This window comes from Botrytis porri (genome assembly GCF_014898465.1).
Source record: "Botrytis porri strain MUCL 3234 chromosome Unknown BPOR_001, whole genome shotgun sequence".
Taxonomy (NCBI): domain Eukaryota; kingdom Fungi; phylum Ascomycota; class Leotiomycetes; order Helotiales; family Sclerotiniaceae; genus Botrytis; species Botrytis porri.
Window position 1 is genome coordinate 1,466,585 of NW_024066075.1, and position 18,754 is coordinate 1,485,338.

At 43.5% G+C, this 18,754-nt stretch overlaps 5 protein-coding genes across 5 annotated transcripts; 1 reads left to right on the top strand and 4 right to left on the bottom strand.

The window, feature by feature from the left end:
* Positions 1-2,460: 2,460 nt before the first annotated feature.
* EAF01_000409 (uncharacterized protein) lies at positions 2,461-4,403 on the bottom strand (the record flags this gene model as incomplete). Its single annotated transcript, XM_038908659.1, has 2 exons — positions 2,461-4,031; positions 4,103-4,403. 2 exons carry the CDS (start codon positions 4,401-4,403, stop codon positions 2,461-2,463), a joined length of 1,872 nt encoding a protein of 623 aa, XP_038775565.1.
* Positions 4,404-6,931: 2,528 nt separating this feature from the next.
* Positions 6,932-11,693, bottom strand: EAF01_000410 (uncharacterized protein; the record flags this gene model as incomplete). Its single annotated transcript, XM_038908660.1, has 8 exons — positions 6,932-8,127; positions 8,192-8,334; positions 8,383-9,202; positions 9,341-10,021; positions 10,074-10,191; positions 10,242-10,486; positions 10,537-11,437; positions 11,484-11,693. 8 exons carry the CDS (start codon positions 11,691-11,693, stop codon positions 6,932-6,934), a joined length of 4,314 nt encoding a protein of 1,437 aa, XP_038775566.1.
* Positions 11,694-12,517: 824 nt separating this feature from the next.
* Positions 12,518-13,561, top strand: EAF01_000411 (uncharacterized protein; the record flags this gene model as incomplete). Its single annotated transcript, XM_038908661.1, has 2 exons — positions 12,518-12,672; positions 12,721-13,561. 2 exons carry the CDS (start codon positions 12,518-12,520, stop codon positions 13,559-13,561), a joined length of 996 nt encoding a protein of 331 aa, XP_038775567.1.
* A 470-nt stretch (positions 13,562-14,031) lies between these two features.
* Positions 14,032-16,080, bottom strand: EAF01_000412 (uncharacterized protein; the record flags this gene model as incomplete). The annotated part of the gene is made up of 4 exons (XM_038908662.1): positions 14,032-14,697; positions 14,744-14,893; positions 14,947-15,552; positions 15,613-16,080. 4 exons carry the CDS (start codon positions 16,078-16,080, stop codon positions 14,032-14,034), a joined length of 1,890 nt encoding a protein of 629 aa, XP_038775568.1.
* Positions 16,081-16,396: 316 nt separating this feature from the next.
* EAF01_000413 (uncharacterized protein) lies at positions 16,397-18,726 on the bottom strand. The gene is made up of 2 exons (XM_038908663.1): positions 18,459-18,726; positions 16,397-18,408 (listed from the first exon to the last, which is right to left on the bottom strand). Exons 1-2 carry the CDS (start codon positions 18,636-18,638, stop codon positions 16,885-16,887), a joined length of 1,704 nt encoding a protein of 567 aa, XP_038775569.1. The 5' UTR covers positions 18,639-18,726; the 3' UTR covers positions 16,397-16,884.
* Positions 18,727-18,754: the final 28 nt, after the last annotated feature.

Below are 18,754 nucleotides of genomic sequence, written 5' to 3' on the forward strand. Positions count from 1 at the left end.
GAAGGAATGAAGCTCAGATGGCGCTATTCATACAATGAAGATTTGGGTTAGTGATGAAAAGAGAGAAGTTGGTGCAGAAGATGAGATGATTGGAAGTATATATAATTCTACAGGTCCAACGAATAAAAGCTACACATCTCATGCTAGATCACCAGCAATGATTTTAAGTTTCAATCAAGCTAGCTCAGAAAATCCGGAAATTGTGATGAAACCCCCAAAGCAGAAACAATTATGACAAAAACTCTCAATTCGGTTATACAGAAAATCATCAAACAGGAGATTCAGAGGACTCACGTAAATACAATCCCAATAATTCCCTCCAAGATTATATCCACCCTCCTCTCTCTTCCAGATTCCGTCTCCTCTGTCCTCCTCCGAAAAGATACTGAAATCGAGTATTTCAGCTACCCAATCATCACTTTACAATTACGGATCGATGCTACTGACTGAACATTCCAAGGAATGCCACTCGTTCCCATTTCCGGTTTGTGTCTAACTTGATTGCAGCTCACTCGAGTTGATCCGGTATAAATAAAGACAAACTCAAGAAGTCTTACTATAAAGCAGCGCCCTTAACTCCTCAGCTTCACCTCTCTCGCCTTCCAAGTTCTACCTCTCTCATGAACACCATTCCAAGCTATACCTCCAGCCGAAACATATCTTAACTCTCTATATTCTCTTGTTTTTTTAGTGCAATATAGAGTTCATTCCAAACAGGCTATTTTGTTCAGTCTAACCCAGCTACTAAACAAGATACTTCCCCCAACGCTCATATTCCAAGATGTCATTGCCTATCGAAACAACTATTCATTCCATTCTCACGCCATCTCAAACGTCACAAGCGACATCAGAATCTCGCATCAAAATTCCCATCATTTCGTCGGATGTCTTTTGTCATATCTATATTGTATTTAGCCGTTCCCTGCACCCTTTCGCGATTATAATCCTGTAACCGCTTCTCTCTTTTTGCTTCGTCATTCTATATAAGGGATCATAAAAAATAAGTAACTGCTTAGCCACATCCTCATAACCTATGATTCTGTATTAATATTGTATATCCGAACAAAGTTTCTCAAGGGGATCGGCGATAGAAGTCCATCTCCACGTTCCGTCGTGCTTTTTCCTGAGGTTCTCTTTCCTAAAACGCATATTCAGCAGACCGGAGTCCTATTATGATCTTAAAATCGCATCAAAACAATCCCACGTATTCCATTCATCCCATTTCGTTCTGTTCTGTTTCACTGCCTGTGACGTAATCCCAAGACCCTGCAGAAGGTTTTAACTTTAAGCTTCAATTTAACATCAGATCGTCCGTGCTAATAAAACTATCATACCATACTATCCTGTACTATATTAGACTACTAGCTATAGACTAGGCAAATCCAAGAATACCCCCAAACATGATCAAATCATCCCGACTAAACCATACTATCCTCATCCTCTACATCACATCACATCATGTCACACTCAAATATCGGGGAAAACAATCCAAACAAAATTCTGCACTTTAAATCATGTATATCTCAAACTAGATACTTATCACCTGGCGTACTACTATCCTTCTATACATACCTGTAAGCTGACTCGGCGAAATTGTTGCATTTCTAACAAATGTTGCTTGATACCACTAGGAAGTCAGATGCCCCAACATTTGTGACAAGATAAGTAAAATTTCCATCAAACAGCCTTTCTAACAATCAGCTACTTGGTATATGGTTCAAGCTGAGGAGAGTGTAGTCCAATGTGTTGGACAAAACACGAAGTCACAAGGAAGCGCATTTACTTCCAACGAAAAATTATCAAGTAGTAAAATCGATGATTACTAGCAGCTCATTCTAATGTTTGGAAGAGATAGATACTAACAGACATGTTGAGATAACATTGATTGTTGTATTGGCATCTCAGCACGATAACCCTGTTGCTCAATGATATATGAACAATAAATGAATACAATTTCCAACCACCCAAACTGTAGTCCGATGCTCAAAGACTGTTCCCTCTGATTCAAATCGACTCATGAGATAGATAGGCTGGATTACTAATCCGAAATTAATTCAGATGTCGAAACCCGTTTGATTTTCGGATTATAATTCAAACTATTAAATCCTCTGTTTGTAAGCGATATACGAGTACTCAATTTCTAGTTACAACTACATGGTTTCAAAACAGGCTATACAGTAAATCATATCACTTCAAGAAGAAGACAAAAAGACCTGAATAGGTAATGATGCATCATATAATTTCTCTCTATACTTTTCCGCTCCGTTCCAGCAACCAACATTTGATCTAACAGATGTTTGCCCCCCAACCCCAACCAGTTTTTCCCATCCTCATATGTCTATCAAGCATCAAGACACCAAAAATAAGACAATCATTAACGTGGTAATAAAGCATGATACATAATCATATAATTACCCAATCCCAAACGCCTTTGTTCCCTATCCCTTGACCTTGTAGTATTTAACACAAGGTCTTGTAAGCTCTCTTCCACGCAGGCCACGAAGCCTTCTCAAGACGATCTTGTTCGATCAATGCAGGAGTATCAAGATCTCTCTTTCCTGTGTCCAAATCCATGTCCATTGACTTCATAAATGGAGTTTTATAATAGAGCTTGTAAGGAATGTAAAAGGCCAAGACAACTGGAGCCGCCAAATACGCGAGAAAGAAACTTTTCGCGATCTCGGTTGGAGACATCGTTGCATATCCAATTGGCCAAATAGCTGTCCAGAATTGTGCAATGAGTACTAGGCAATTAAGAGTGAATCCGATCCATGATCCAATAATTCCGACTTGGGATGTGAAGGCTAATTCATCAAGGGTGTGGCCTTGTGCTTTCCATGCAGCGCGGAATCGGATGTGTGCGAGACAAATGGATCCCCATGTGAAGAGGGAGGAAAGACCGGAAAGAGAGTAGAGCCAATTAAGAGCTGTGTTAGCGGTGGATGGCCCACCAGCTACGACATAGCAGAGAAGACCGATAACTGAAGCGAAAATGATCGAAAAGAGAGGACGTCCTTTGCGATCAATATAGGCAAGGAACTTTGGGGCTTGACCTTGTTCTGCAAGAGCTGCAAGAGTACGCGAGGAACCGTAGATTGAGGAGTTTCCGACTGAAAGAACAGAGATGAGAATGACAACGTTCATGATCGAAGGAAGAACGCCAATTCTAGCATTGTTGATAGCGATAACGAATGGGGAGGCCTTAGCATCAGTGGAGCTGGATCCCAAGAGTCGTCTGTCTCCGTATGGTACAAGAACACTGACTAAGGTCAAGGCAACCATGTAGAAGAGACAAATACGCCAGAAAACTTGCTTAATAGCAGTTGGAAGGGTTTTACGTGGGTTGGCCGTTTCAGCTGCTGCCAAACCGACAAGCTCAGTACCAGCGAAAGAAAATGCAGCTGTGACAAACACAGAGCAAAGACCCTTGAAACCATTGTGAAAGGCACCGGATACAATCGGCAAAGGGCTTCCATCAGCGTTCTGGTTTGCCGGATTGTCATAACCAGCATACGTGGATGGGACGGTATTGGGGTACCAATAACGAGCTCCGATGTATTCTCCGCCTCCAACTTGTCCTCCAGTGTTGAGAACAATACCAAGAATAATAAATCCAATGACTGCAGCGACCTTGATAATTGAGAAGACGAACTCGGCCTCTCCATAACCTTTGACACCAAAGAAGTTGATCGCAACGATAACCACGAAGAAAATCGTAACCCAAGCAGCCGCATTAGTTTTAGATGCACCAGGCCAATAATCTAAAGTAATCGAAGCAGCGACAATTTCCAGAGGTAAGACGACAAGCCATTGAATAGCATAATTCCATCCCATTGCGAATCCCCAAGCAGGGTCGAGGAATCGTGTAGAGTAAGCAGAGAATGAACCAGAGACAGGGAAAACGACAGCCATTTCTCCCAATGCATGGACAGTGCAGAACAACATTATGCCGATGATACCATATGCGATGATGAGGGAAGCTGGACCACCGCTTGACAAAGCAGCTCCAGATGTGACAAAGAGACCAGTACCTATTGGTAGCACCATTAGCATTTGCATTTATTGTTTTGAATCGATATCACAAAAAGGTTCCTTAACATACCAATGGAACCACCAATCGCAATCATCTGCAAATGACGAGGTTTCAATTCTCTAGCCAAACCAGAATTGGCCGTAGCTTCAGCAGCAGCTCTGTGATCGAATCCTGAGACGTGTGATTCGAGTCCATCGAGACCTCTTTGACTTGGTTTCGTTACTGCAGCATTAGGATCTCTCTTGAAACTTTCGACGAATCTTGTTGACCAAGGTGCCTTTGTATCTGCCATGTATGCCTCTCGACTGCCAGTATCACTGGTAGTGAGAGGGGGATGACCCTTTTCGGAATTATATTTTGGTTCCTCCATTGTATCGAAAGACGAGAGGTAATTGTGTCAAGTGCTATTTGCTGTTGATATCCGAAGGTATCAATAATTAATTATGATAGTAATTGCGAAAAGGAAGAAAAGAAGACTGCTCAACAACTTGAGTGCCCGACTCAAATAACCTTCTCAGGGTACTTTATATTATGGTTGGTAAAGAAAGGGAGGGGAGAGAAAAAGCAGTACAGAGGGAAATGTAGCTTCTATATCACCTTTTCTCGAGGGAACCCCAATCTAGTTGATCAGCATAGGTTATACCCAGAAGAGAAAGTATATTTACCAGGAAGATTTCCACATAAGATGCACATCCACTCGTAGTTTTCCCATGAATCCGCAATAACCACACTAAGACCTATCCCCCCCTCTAGCCGATCTCCAGACTGGCAGACATACCTATTTTGTCGGACCCAGTCAAAAAATTAGCCCACCCAAGTTTCTTAGCAACCAATACTAAGAAATTAGCTATCTCTCAAGTCCTTGAATTATTCAAGGATGGTGTTTTTAGCCTTTTATTTTATTTCCATTGCTTCTCTAAGCTCGCTCATTCTCTTGCTTCTTGACAGGTTATGGAATTTTTATGACACGATGTCATCTCTAAACACGACTAAGATCTACCTCCACATTTTGCCACGTCGAATCAAACTTGAACGAATTTCTAGGATCAAACCTTGCAGACTGCGAAAGGATTTAATTAATGCACGACGGTAAGGGCTTGGTTGGGATTATTGTGGGTATGGAGAAGAAGCCGCGTGAAATTCGGATATTAGTGCTAGAGATAAGAATGGCTGGATTTAAAATAAGTTGGACCGATTGGTTGACATGAGATAGATATATCATGTGATGAACCCAAAGTACATTATTTTCCGTGTGTAAGAGGACTCAAGGGTTAACAATCAAGGGTGAAAGGGATCACCAGCCTTGGAGTTGTTCATCAGTGGTTCACAGGCGGCTGATGGCTTTAAGAGGCGTTCTCCAAGGCGTTCTAGGAAGCCTCTTCGAGAGACGTTACATCCGATTTTGCCGGAAAGAATGAAGTATTTTATTGTTCGAAAAGCTTCGGTGCAGATAGAAAGGCTCACATCAAGCGTCATATGTGTATCATACCGTCTAAACAAGGTACCGTGATATCAGCAGACAAGACTGAGCATTTTCCGTTGGTTACACTTTGACGCAAAGCATTCGAGCTAATCTCGTGATCAATAGTTCGTACTTCATTCCAAGAATCCTCCTCTCCAAGCAAAATCCAACGGGCCAAGATCCATCGCGGCCTTCAATCCAGACTTTTTGGAAGACCGACTACCAATTATTTTCCCCAGGAACTCCACTTTTCACGTTCCAGCTACCACTTGAGAACTAGTATCTCGGACCCAGAAATACTAATTTTTGATAAGCTCTTGGTCTCTTGGGCATCTTCAAAAGCAGCCACCCTCTCTCCTCTGAACGGACCCGCCATTATCTATCAGTGGAGCTTCTTCGTCTCTTCCCCAACTCAAACCTCGTATCCACTCTCGAGCCACTTAACGGGCAAACGCTGATAACAGACTGGATCAACAATGCTCCCCACGTAGAATTCGGCGAGACCGTCCTACATTATTATGCCTATCTAATCTATCAAACTTTATCGATACAGCAGATACCAACCCGCACAGATATTTAAAGGAACAATTTTGTAAATATTAAACCTCATCGCCTAACAATCCCTAACAATGAACAATCGCATTGACATGGATATGGAACGACGTCGAGATTTGACACCACGCGCAATCTGTACCTTATTTTATAGTTTGAGATTTCTTCGAAGTTTTTCCCATGAGAATCAAACAATAAGGCTATACAATTTTATTGAAACCAATTCGATTTAATTAATGCTTTCCAGAATTGAGGATATGCTTTCATAATCTCTATCAAAGCTTCGAAAATCAAACCCCTTCATTTCTCGCTTCTGATTGGCGCTCAAATTTATTTATCAGTGTCCTAATCTCTCTTTAATTTCCACCCTTTAATAACACTACATAAAATCATTGGATGACTTGACGAATGCGCATTCCTAATACCATCTCATAAATTACCAGTCTATCGGTATTCTCACATTTCACATGTGTACTTCGTACATTTTCATACAACTTCACTAATAAGACACCGACGATGATCATGATATTAACAATTCGGTGACGAATCCGACGGATGATTTCCTCTGCATAACGCCTCAACCGTAATCTTCATACAGAGCCCATCACATTTTACAAAGAGCTGTTCCTGCCGTAGGTATGCAAGTCATAAAGAACTCAATGTACAAAGTATGATTACTTTCTAAATTACGCCTCACCCGAAGCCTCCCGAAACAACTGATAACGATTTCCGAGTATGGACGTTTCGTCGGGTGAAGGTGACGTATCCAACTGTTTGAAATCCCACGTCGGGAATCCTTACCTTTTTGCCTCTCTAATCAATTCGTGTCTCTAGCGGCCATAGACCCGGCCGACTAAAGTCATGAAATCCCTCCCTCTTCCAAATCACGAATCATACAATTCCCTAAACGCGCCCTCCATCTCCATTAACTTCCCAAATCGTCCACTCTCTACCACCTCTCCCTTCCCCAGCAAGACAATACGGTCAAAGTCCGCAATCGTATCCAATCGATGCGCAACAGCCACAATCGTACACCCTTCAAAAACCTCCCTAATAACCCTCTGCATCAATTTATCCGTTTCGCTATCCACACTGCTCGTCGCTTCGTCCAACACGATAATTCTTCCACCTCTTAAAATGGCTCGCGCTAGACAAAATAACTGCCGCTGACCGTGTGAGAAGAACTCCGTATCGAGTTGCGCGTCTAACCCTCCTTTAGAGGAGATGAGAGACCAGAGATGTACTTTCTCTAGCGCGGAGATGATTTGAAGGTCAGTGTGAACACCATACGGATCGGTATTTGTGCGGATAGTGCTGCGTAGGAAAAATGGATCCTGAGGAACAGCATTCAAGCGTGCGCGTACTATTTGTCGAGGGATTGTGCTGATGTCTATACCATCAATAAGGATTGAACTTCCGGGATGAAGTTCCAACATGCGAAAGAGCGCTGCGATGAGAGAACTTTTGCCACTTCCACTTCTACCACAAATTCCGATTCTCTCTCCAGGTTTTATAGAGAGGTTGAGATCATTAATGACCGGGATGTTGGTTGAGGTGTAGGACGCTTTTACATTCTTGAATTCGATGGCTCCGAATGCTGGCCAATTTTCTGGCACAGATTCGACTTCGGGTGGTAAGTTCTCGCTTACAGTTGTTGCTGCGAAAGTTTTGAGACGAGAGACTGCCCCAACGGCTGTCTCCATAAGGGCCCATTCCTTGATGATTAGAGTAAGTGATTGGTTGAAAGTCATTACGTTCAACAGAGCCAGACCAACATAGCCCGGACTAATGTCGGTGCGGAGTTTAACAATGAGCACCATGAGAATAACTGCAAGGGCTGTAACGAGAAGATCAAGGACAAGACCCAGCCACCGTTGAATACAGAATAGGAGGTAATAGGGCTTCTGAGATGTGTCTAAAAATGCAAGATTTTGCTCGCGAAACTTTTCGGTCCAACCGAACGCTCGGATGGTAGTTAGACCACTAAGGGTTTCGATAAAGTGGGAGTACAGAGGGGATTTTGCTTCGAGGTCTAAGAGACGCATTTGCCGAGATGTCCTGAGATAGAATTTTTGCAGCACTATTTTTGGTCAGCAATTATTAATGTAAGAAGAAGTGTGACGACGTGCCCCAAACTATTAGACCGATGACCGGAATAGTTGCCGCAAAATACCCCGCGGATAGAGACATTAAAATAGCTCCCATTAATGCTTGCACAGTGGACAATGAGAGATCAACCAATGCATAGGGAAGGTCTCCATCAATTATAGTCATGTCTTGACTGAATCTGAGTCTGAAGTTAGCAAGATTGCGATAATACAACCCAAGTACATACCTATTTGTAGTCGTCCCAGTATCCGTGGCGGTGAAGAAAGAAAGAGGTGCTCCCATCACAGAATCCAACAATCTCTGATGAAGGACTTTTGCACTTTTCGGCATCATATATAACATCAAATGGGAAATTCCTGCCACGAAACCAATCAAGGAAATAGCAGATAGCATTCCATATATTCCAAGCCAGTATGGGTTTGCCTTATTACCTTCAACAGCGATAGCTCGAGTCCAGTAAGTCAAAGCAATTTCCGGTAATTTCGATGCTGCTCCAAATATCAAGACAAGAAGGAAAAATATCCCGCTCGGCACCCATCCAATGGAGGCAAAATAATATTGGTATACTGAAGCATCACCAGTTTGTCGATTCAAATCTGCTACTTCATTCATGAGATCATCATTCTCGAGAGTTGCGAATGGACTTTGTTTCTGGGTTGTCGCCTTTGTATCAACTTCTCCAGAGTCAAGTTCCTCTGATCTATGCCGAGTATCTAAATTCTCCACATAGCCACCACTAGTTTTTAAATACTCAAAGGTACCCTGCTCGACGATCTGGCTGGATTGATCCAATGCGATGATGTAATCTGAATATGCTAATCTGTGAACGGCATGAGTGACAAGAATAATAGTGGTTCCCATTTCTCGGAAAAGTCCTTGTTTCCCAAAAAGTCTTTTGAAAACTTGCTCTTCTGTTTCTGGATCAAGCCCAGAAAATACGTCGTCAAGAATGATAAACTCATTTTTGGCGTGCACGGCTCTTGCAAGTGCGATTCTTTGCTTTTGACCGCCGCTCAGTGAGATACCTCCGCTTCCTACACGAGTAGCTATGATTTCGTCAGTGCGCTCGAATTTTCAAGTCTCGAGAGAACAGTAGAAAAGAAGTATGAGACCGCACTACTCTGTGAGAAGCACAAGCAAGACATTGAAAAGAGATAGAATGATATTGACAATGGAAAACTTACCATTTCCATTAGGCAAGACCGCGATGTCATCTTCCAAAGCGCAAGCCCGAACAACCTGATTATACCAAGGTGAGTCAAAGTTTGATGGACCTAAAATATTGTCTTGAATGGTCCCATTCTGAATCCATGGACTTTGTTCAACGTACGCCGTTCTAGCGGTCTTGGCATAGATGAAGCCCTTGGAAGAAGGAGTTTCACCAAGTAGTCCTTTGAGTAGAGTACTCTTTCCGCAGCCTACCGGACCAATGATGAAAAGTGACTGAGAGCATGGTAGAGTACAGCTGAAGTCTTTTATCACAGGAAGAGCGTCCTGACTCCAAGCAAAGCTAGCATTCTGGGCAATGATCATTGCTGAAGGATTTAGTACAGGTGACATGTCTTTCAGTTCGATTCCTTGGCTCAGATAGCTAGGGATATTTGATAATTGAGATCCTACCATTGGCAAACGGTGGTCTTTTCGTGCATCCGATAACATGAAACTTTGGATTCTTTCAAGACAAGCAACAGCAGAGTTGATTTGAGGTATTGTCCTCACCAGTGTATTCATTGGGTCTGCCAAGAGGGCAATGAGAGATAGCGATGTGTACGCTGTCGAGGTACTCAATGTACGACCGGTAACATTGGCTGAAATCACAAACACCGTGAACGTAACTAGCGGCGCTACGATGCCAGTGCTATTTGCTAGACCGTAAGTTAGATGGAGGCTTCAGGTGACTGATACAAAACACTATACCTAGGAAAACACGACCACAGAGAAGCCTTCTGAATAATTGAGAAAGGTATACTTCTTTCACGCGAAGAGATTGAACCATGGTGGTGAGAGAGTCGGTAAATCCTAACATTTTTGCAGCCTGTGTAGGTATTTAGTAATTTATGCACGAAGATCAGTAAGAGAGCTAACCTTCATAGACCCCAACATAGAAGTAGTTATGTCGATCCGCGTTTGGATACCTCTGATCCAAATCTTTTGTGCGTTGCCCATCCAATTTGCCATAAGAAGAATGCCTGCTGTGCACAACAAAGCAATGGAGAAAGGAGCCAAGAATGTCAAGCCGACTTGTCGATAAAGCAAATACATTGCGATGCCTAGTTCTATAGGAACAGCCCAAAGCTCGTGTATATTTGTGAAGCCTTCACAAATTGCGCCTGTAAAATTAAATAAGCCACGTCTATAATATTGGGAAAGGATCTCTTACTTGTGTCACTTGCCATCAAAGTGACGGCAACCGATTCATCAAGAGCAGTAATACTCAAATCAACTGTTTTTGCATATATTAAGCTTATCAATGAACCGCGTACAGCCGTGTTGAAACGATATGCTATGTGGTAATAGGCACCATTGAAAACAGCCAAGCCTAGGAAGACAAGGCCAAATGCTCCAGTCAAACTCCATCCTATACTATCAGGTTGATTTTCGTCGTTTGCGAAACCAACGGTTCTTTCTAGTAAGAAAGGTTGTGCATATTTGAAACCAATTGTGCAAAGTCGAGGTACAATCCCGAGAGCAAATGCTCCACGTGTGGCTTTCAAGGTTGACCAAAGCAAAGAATAAGATCCGGTTTGATTGCTTGCATCCCATGTGCTCCTTGCTCGGGAGTACAAGTAATGTGAGCTCATCTCCTCACCAATGGGATACAAGTCTTCGTTTTTAATAACCCGTTGGAAACCGGTGGTCATGAGTGTATTCAACCACCAAAAGCAGCTGCGGCTATAAATACCACTAGTAGTCTCAGGTGATGTGTTTCGATATCTGTCAAGTAGGATGTGACGCTTTTCCACCGCTTCGACGATGATGACCATAATCTTGACGCCAAGAGCACTGGTAAATACTGCAGCAGTTGGATTGTTTGCATGAACTAACCAAAGTGACCTTGCCCTCGCCATATCGAAAGGCAACGTAAGCAAAAGCCATACATTGATGAGAGCAGATGGCCTGACAGAGTGGATATGCTCAATATGTGATAAAGCAAATAAGCCGAGGGCATTTACAAGTAGAAGAGCTGCAGCAGGTATTGTTGTACGTGTCTTCAATGTTGACGTTGTGGCATTCATAACTAAATAAGCAGTTTGCATGATTGTGAAGACTCCTAAGAACAGCTATGGTAACATTAGCCTCCATTTTATCTCGCTTGAATAATCCTACCAATTTATTGCTATGCAAAAGGCTAGAATTAACTTTTCGAGGCTGACCACGAAGCATCCATATTCGAATTGGCAGTAAGAGAAGTAAGATGACTGATGGTACAAGTGACAGGATTACATCTTCGAATAGTGGAGTAAAGTCAAATCCCACGGACTTGGCTGGACCGAAGTCATTAATAGATATATCAATACTGGAAGTGTTACTTGACATGATTTCCAGTTCGTGATTAATATTTCAAAGGACAAAACTTAGGTGGACAAAAAGAGGGGGACATATATAAACAACTGCTTATCGAGAGGCCCTTGCAAATGCAAAGCTATCCATGGATCTCATGGTACCCATGCCATGGTGTGTCATCAGCTATGATGGGAGAACAATAAGTAGGCCATATTCCAATTCCGTGATTTAGAGTCATCTCAGCCATGAAGATTCGCTATGACAGCAGATGAATTTCTCACGTTATTCCGACTGAAATTGTTGCCTAGGAAGAATCAATGTACAGATGCACGCCAAGATAGTGGTCGTATATTATCATTCTCCTATTCGATCTCGCAAACCCGAATATCACATCGTCGTCACTCAACGCGTGTTGATCGCTAAGAGCCGCGCAATCACACCGAGAGCGCCTCAGTATTTCGAGGACTTGTACAACCGAAGAATCAGGCTTGACAATGGACGATGCGTACCAGGTAAGCATTGCATGGACTCTTGAATGTAATGAGAACTCTGATATTCTCATGTAGGTAAACAGCAACGTCTGTGAGAGAAAAGAACGATGCGTTTCCCCATCTCGCCATCAAAAATCAATGACACTACTGCTCCATATGGAAAAAGAGACGAGGGTTAGTGTTGCACCGCCTGAACTTCGGAAATTCAAATAGTAAAGTTAAGCTTAGCTAGCTACCCCGCCATTTCACCCCCACACCTCACGATAACCGTATCATATCAACAACAACATCATCATCATCATCATTCTTCTAGAACCTCACAACAAACACATTCAAGAACCTACAACCACAACCAGCCAGAACAATATGGGCAGTACTCGAGAAGCCAGCCACGCCGGCTCGTGGTACACATCGAATCCGAGCAAACTATCTTCGGAACTCGATAACTGGCTGTCCCAAGTCCCCTCCACTATTTCCGACACAAATCTACCCGTTCCAGGTGCTCGAGTCATCATTGCACCGTTAGCTACCCCTCTCCCAGCTCGTCAAAACACTCTAACAAATTAAAGCCACGCAGGATATTCCTATTCCGGGCCCGCCGCCGCCTGGGCCTACGCAACCCTCGATCTCTCCACCGCAAAACGAATCTTTCTCCTCGGGCCCTCTCACGCTTGGTACCTCACCGAATGTGCACTATCCAAACACTCCAAATACGCTACTCCCTTGGGCGATCTAACCATCGACACGGCTCTGGTCCAAGAACTCTCCGCGACAGGGGAATTCAAAAAAATGTCCACCGACCAAGACGAAACCGAGCACTCCCTAGAAATGCATCTCCCCTACATCTACAAACTTCTTTCCCTCAACTTTCCCTCCCCCTCAGGCTTCCCCCCTCTAATCCCCATCCTCGTCGGCAACACCAACCCCAGCACCGAGCGAAAATTCGGCTCCATTCTCGCTCCCTACCTCTCCGACCCCTCAAACGTCTTCATCATCTCCTCCGATTTCTGCCACTGGGGTCCTCGCTTCCAATACACATACTATCTCCCCGCGAGTCCATCCGCCGAAGCCCGCGATAAATCCGGCGGGTACTCGCTTTCGCGCCGGGATAAAGCACCGACGCAACCGCCGATTCACGAGAGTATAGGACGTCTAGATCAACTATCCATGGATGCTATATCCGGGGGCGTGCATCAGGAGTTTCTAGATAATTTAGAAGAGACAGGGAATACGGTATGCGGGAGACATCCGATCGGAGTGATAATGGCTGCGATTGAGAAAGTGAAGGAGGATAAGAATTTGGATGGGGAAAAGGGGAAATTCAAATTCGTGAGGTATGAACGGAGTAATGAAGTTACGAGGGTAGATGATGGGTCGGTGAGTTATGCTAGTGCGTATGCTGTGCTGTAAATGTGGGTTTGTATTCTAGATTCGATGGTGAGCGATGATGTGATGATATGATGATTTCCTGGTGCTAAGATGGGTCAAATGGTCGGCGCATAATCTGAGGAATGGAGTTTACGGAGATTTGCATTCTTAGACTCTTTCCAAATCGATTTCTCTTGCATACCAAACAAAGAATCTCCTTAGATCGAAGAAAAAATAATTGATTAATCTCTAGCTCCAAGTCCATCCACAAGTAGCAATGTCAAAATGTGTTTAATCAGGTATCTCGGTATTCTATCTAGGTTATTGATCTTCTAGGACGGACTTCTAATGCTATCTATTCAGCTTTCGCAGGGCTCTCTTTTTTCCTGGTTATCATTTTCCCTCTCTTCCCCCCTTCCTTTAACGATACAGTTTTTCCACAATCTACACACGCTCTTAATCCATGGCAATCAATCCCACACACCCCACCTCTCTCATTCCAACCTGATTTCCTAAAGTTCCCATTTCCTCCCCCAAACTAACATTTCTCTAATCCCTCTCGTCAAACTCTTTCCCAGTCTCGCCAACCCAATCCAAACCCTATCGCCCTTCTGATAAAGCTGATCAAGTTCCATAACTCTTCCCTCGTCCATTGCCCAAACGTTCTTCCCCTTGACCCATGTCCCCAACACCTTCAAACTTCTCAGTCCCTCCATCCCTTCCCCCTCCATCCCCGTCACATCCCTATCAATCACAATCCAATCCGCCCACTTCCCGATCTCAATAGCTCCCGTTTTATTTTCCAATTTCCAGCCCCAAGCCGCGTTGCGCGTGAAACCATGAATCGCCTGTTCAATACTGAGACTCTCTTCCGGATACCAACCTTCTTTTCCTGAGGGTGAAGTCCCAGTTTTAGGATTGAGCCGAGTTACTGCGGCATAGATACCATGAAAAGGGTTCGGTGGTTCAACTGGGAAATCAGAGCCAAGAACTGGACCGGGATATGACGATGTGCTGTTATGAACAGTAGGGAAGAATGATCGCATGCGATACGCGAAATTGGAAAGTCGTTCCTCGCCGAGACGAGATGATGCATAGACCATGTCAGATGTGGCGTGTGTTGGCTGAATGCTGGGAAGAATACCCATATTTGCAATGCGTATTTGGTCGTCGGGATGCTGCAAAGTTCGTTAGAAAGGCATTGGCTGTTGATCTGGGACGTACTATAATTTGAGCATGCTCAATTCTTAGCCTCTTTTCTTGGTTGCAACCATTGCAATCAGATCCTAGAACAGCTTCGAATGCATTGATAGCAGCTCTATTGGCTCGATCACCGATAGCATGAATATTGATTTGGTAGTCCCATTCGTAAAACTCAACGAATCAGTCAGTCTCATGCACAGAAGAGAAGGGAAGTAGTAAAATACCTTCTTAACAACTTCCGTTAATTCAGTCTCGTTGATCAACATCATTCCACTAGTCTCAGGCTTATCCGAATATGGTTCCAACAATGCCGCACCCCAAGAGCCTAATGCTCCATCCGCAAAGAGTTTAATTCCCCCAAACAATAGCATATCACCTCCACCAGATCCATCTCTTATCACTTTCACCGTTCGTAACTCTTGATGACAAAAAGTATTTCTCTCGTCACACTCAGCCATAACACGGATTCTAACAGTCAATTCATCTCTCCTGGCCAACTCTTGCAAGATTTTCACATCTTCCATGCGCATGCCAGCGTCACTCATAGCCGTGATACCTACTTTGTTCAACTCCTCCATTGCGGTTTTAAGCCACCGTACCTTCTGAGGCGCATCTGGCTTAGGTGCAAGGGGATAGATGTAGTTATCCATTGCATTATCGCAAAAGACACCTGGTCCAGGAATCGTAACAATTTCTCCACCTGGAGGCGATTCAGGTAGAGGATCCGGAAGAAGAGAGAGGACCTTTTCTGAGGTCCAAACACAATGTATATCAACTCTGTCGAGCATGATATACAAATCTTTCAGTTCCGGGTCTTCAGCAAGTTGTTTCTAGAAATTCTATCAGCAGAGTCCTTTATCAGATAGAAGAATGAGAAGATAAATTCATACCGCTGTCGGCATCACACCTCCAAAATGAGCTTGATCCCATCCCACTCCCCTGATCCACTTCTCCCTCCCTCCATAACCTTCTCCCTCGTGTCTTCCCAACCACTCCTTGATCCTGCTCTTCACATCCTCCACACTTTCCGCGTCATACAAGCTCACACTCTCGAGCATTTCTCCATACTGCAAAATATGCCCATGCGATTCAATAATCCCAGGCAACACATATCCATTCAACCAAACAATTTTTTCTCCTTCCTCTGCATTTGGTACTCTCTCAAGGATTTCAGTTATCACATCGATCCTGACACGGAAACATTTCGGATTAGGAATACTAGGAGAAAGAGTAGTGATGGTATATGGTTCGCGGACGCAGTAAAGGGTTGAAGAGGTCCATGTATCGTAGAGAGAATGTAGATTGGCGGTGATAAAGAGTATGAGATATCCTACGAAGAAGAAAGCGAGAGGATGCATTATATTCTGTTTGTCCTATCCTACTTGGCAGAATACAAAACTGCTGGTGAGAAGGTGGAAGTGAGAGTGGTTTTATATCACCATACATGCATGCGTTTTAACTTTGGAAAGAGATAAGGAATGTTTCATTCGACGTTGTGTGATGAAGGTATTATGTTGTATTACATTGAATCCAATTGGATTGGATTGGATTGGATTAGGCTGCAACAATTGATTGCAGATCGTCGTTTTTCGCTCTTTCCTGTATGGATTGGGTGACAACATGGTTACAGATATAAGTTTGCGACTAAGGAAGAAGTTGCGAATTCAAAGGTGGGCGTGGCATGTGATTATCTTCTACCAGACGGCAAGAGATTCAATCATTTTGTGATTTCCAACCTCACAATAAGATTCTGCCAACCAATTCATCACTGCGCTCTTTTCCTTCCATAAATAGGAGTTTTCGAAGAGAATGATAGACTCAAAATGAAGTTTACAGAGTTGAGTTGTGAACAGAAAACTCCCGGTGAGGCTTTGATTCTTGTTCAATCCCACCACGTCGAGAAAAGAATTCTTCTTCCACAAGTATTTGTACCAATTTGAAAATTTAGCCACCAAAGAACCATGTATGAAATCTACGATGTGTTCGATTATAATCTATGCAACGCCATAAAGTCATCGCCATGCCCAATGACTTTTATCTACAATGAACTGCCCAAAAACGCCGAGCTAATATAATGCATAATTCCGCCCATAAATGGTGAATATTCACCGCTCATGCATCTCTCATCATCATAATCCTCCAACCCTCCCATAAATCAAAATCTATGATCTCAAAAACGTCTTGAATACTTGTGAATCTGTACAATCCGTCCAAGGATATCCGATTTCCCTCAAAAATCTCTCCAAATCCTTGACTTCGTCATCCGGACACAGGATACCCGTCAGAATCTTTCCGATATCACTTCCTGCGTTACGGTATTGGAAAAGACTGATGTTGAATCTCGGTCTCAAGGTAGTGAGGAATTTCTCTAGCGCACCTGGTCTTTCAGGGAAGTTGAACATGTAGAGTCGTTCGTTTGGTACTCCTGAGCGACCACCCACTAGGTAGCGAATATGGGATTTGGCAAGTTCGTCGCCGGAGAGATCAGTAGGTGACATGCCACTGGATGAGATACGATTAAGGAGAAATTGAAGCTCTTCGTCTCTTTGTGATGCAGGAGAGGTGAGAGAAATACCGATGAGTACATTTGCTACTTCATCCGTGGCGTATCGGTAAGAAAATTCGGTGACGGCATGTGGCATGACGGCTTTGATGAGTTCAGAAAAAGCACCGGGAACTTCAGGAATGCTGACACTAAGAAGAGCTTCTTTACGTTCTCCAAGAGCTGCACGCTCGGCAACGAATCTAAGACGATCGAAATTCATGTTTGCTCCAGAAGCAATAGCCACAAGATTTCGAGAAGTATCAGGAGATGGGTTGGCCGCAACATATTTCTTGAGTCCTGCTAATGCAAGAGCTCCAGCTGGTTCGACAATGGATCTTGTGTCTTCGAAAACGTCCTTGATAGCTGCGCATGTCTCGTCCGTAGTGACTTGAATAACATCATCAATGACGTCTTGACATATTCTGAATGTTTCCTCTCCCACATTCTTTACAGCCGCTCCGTCGGCGAATAAGCCCACTTCCCTCAACGTCACCCTCTTTCCAGCTGCCAAAGATTGTACCATAGCATTTGCATCATAAGTCTCCACTCCAATGATTTTCACATGGGGAGCAATACGCTTGACGTAGACACCAATCCCCGCAATCAACCCACCACCACCCACGCAACAGAAAATAGCCTCCAGCTTATGAATATTCGTTTGTCTGAGAAGTTCCATCCCAATCGTACCTTGACCCGCAATAACATATGGATCATCAAACGGCGGAATATTCGTCAATCCATGTAATTTCTCCAGTCTTCCACACTCCTCCTTCGCAGCATCGAAATCCTGCCCATGCAATACTACTGATCCTCCCAATCGCGTTACATTGAGATGTTTGATGCTAGGTGTTCCTTCGGGCATAACAATCGTGGCAGGCATTTTGAGTTTGCGCGCCGAATACGCAACGCCCTGTGCATGATTTCCCGCCGAACATGCAACCACACCTTTCCAACTTACTTTAGGGTCTAAATGTGCCATTTTATTATATGCGCCTCTCAATTTGAAGCTGAAAACCGGTTGCAGGTCTTCGCGTTTCAGTAAAACATTGCATTCTAATCGATTGCTGAGGTTGACAGCTGGAGTGAGCGGGGTCTCATTGACGGCTTCATAGACTCGAGAAGTGAGGATTAATCGTAGATACTAATCAATTGATCAGTTACAGCTCTTAGAATATAATTGGGCATACTCACATCAGGATATCCGTTTGGCAGAATAAATTCCTGCGGGACAATGCTGCTAACGTTTGATTTTGTACTTTCTGATGGCGGTGATGGATTTGCTGAATATTCCGTCAAAGAAAAGGAAGTCAGACTGGGAGTTCGTGGGTGATTTGGAGTTTTCTCTCCATTTGTTACTGTTCCGTTCTCCATGTCTGGAAATTATGTATTGATTTCCAATTGAGTATATTTTCTTGGTGTTGTTGAGAATCGAGTCATAAAGTTTGAATATTGTTTCATTTGCTGGATTCCTACCTTTCGATATCGGA

What these genes read in the sequence shown, in the direction of transcription:
- EAF01_000413 (XM_038908663.1), bottom strand. Translation starts at nt 18,638, where the DNA reads ATGGAGAACGGAACAGTAACAAATGGAGAGAAAACTCCAAATCACCCA. An exon ending in TGCCAAACGGATATCCTGAT is followed by an intron (nt 18,409 to 18,458) that starts GTGAGTATGCCC and finishes TCAATTGATTAG; the next exon opens with TATCTACGATTAATCCTCAC.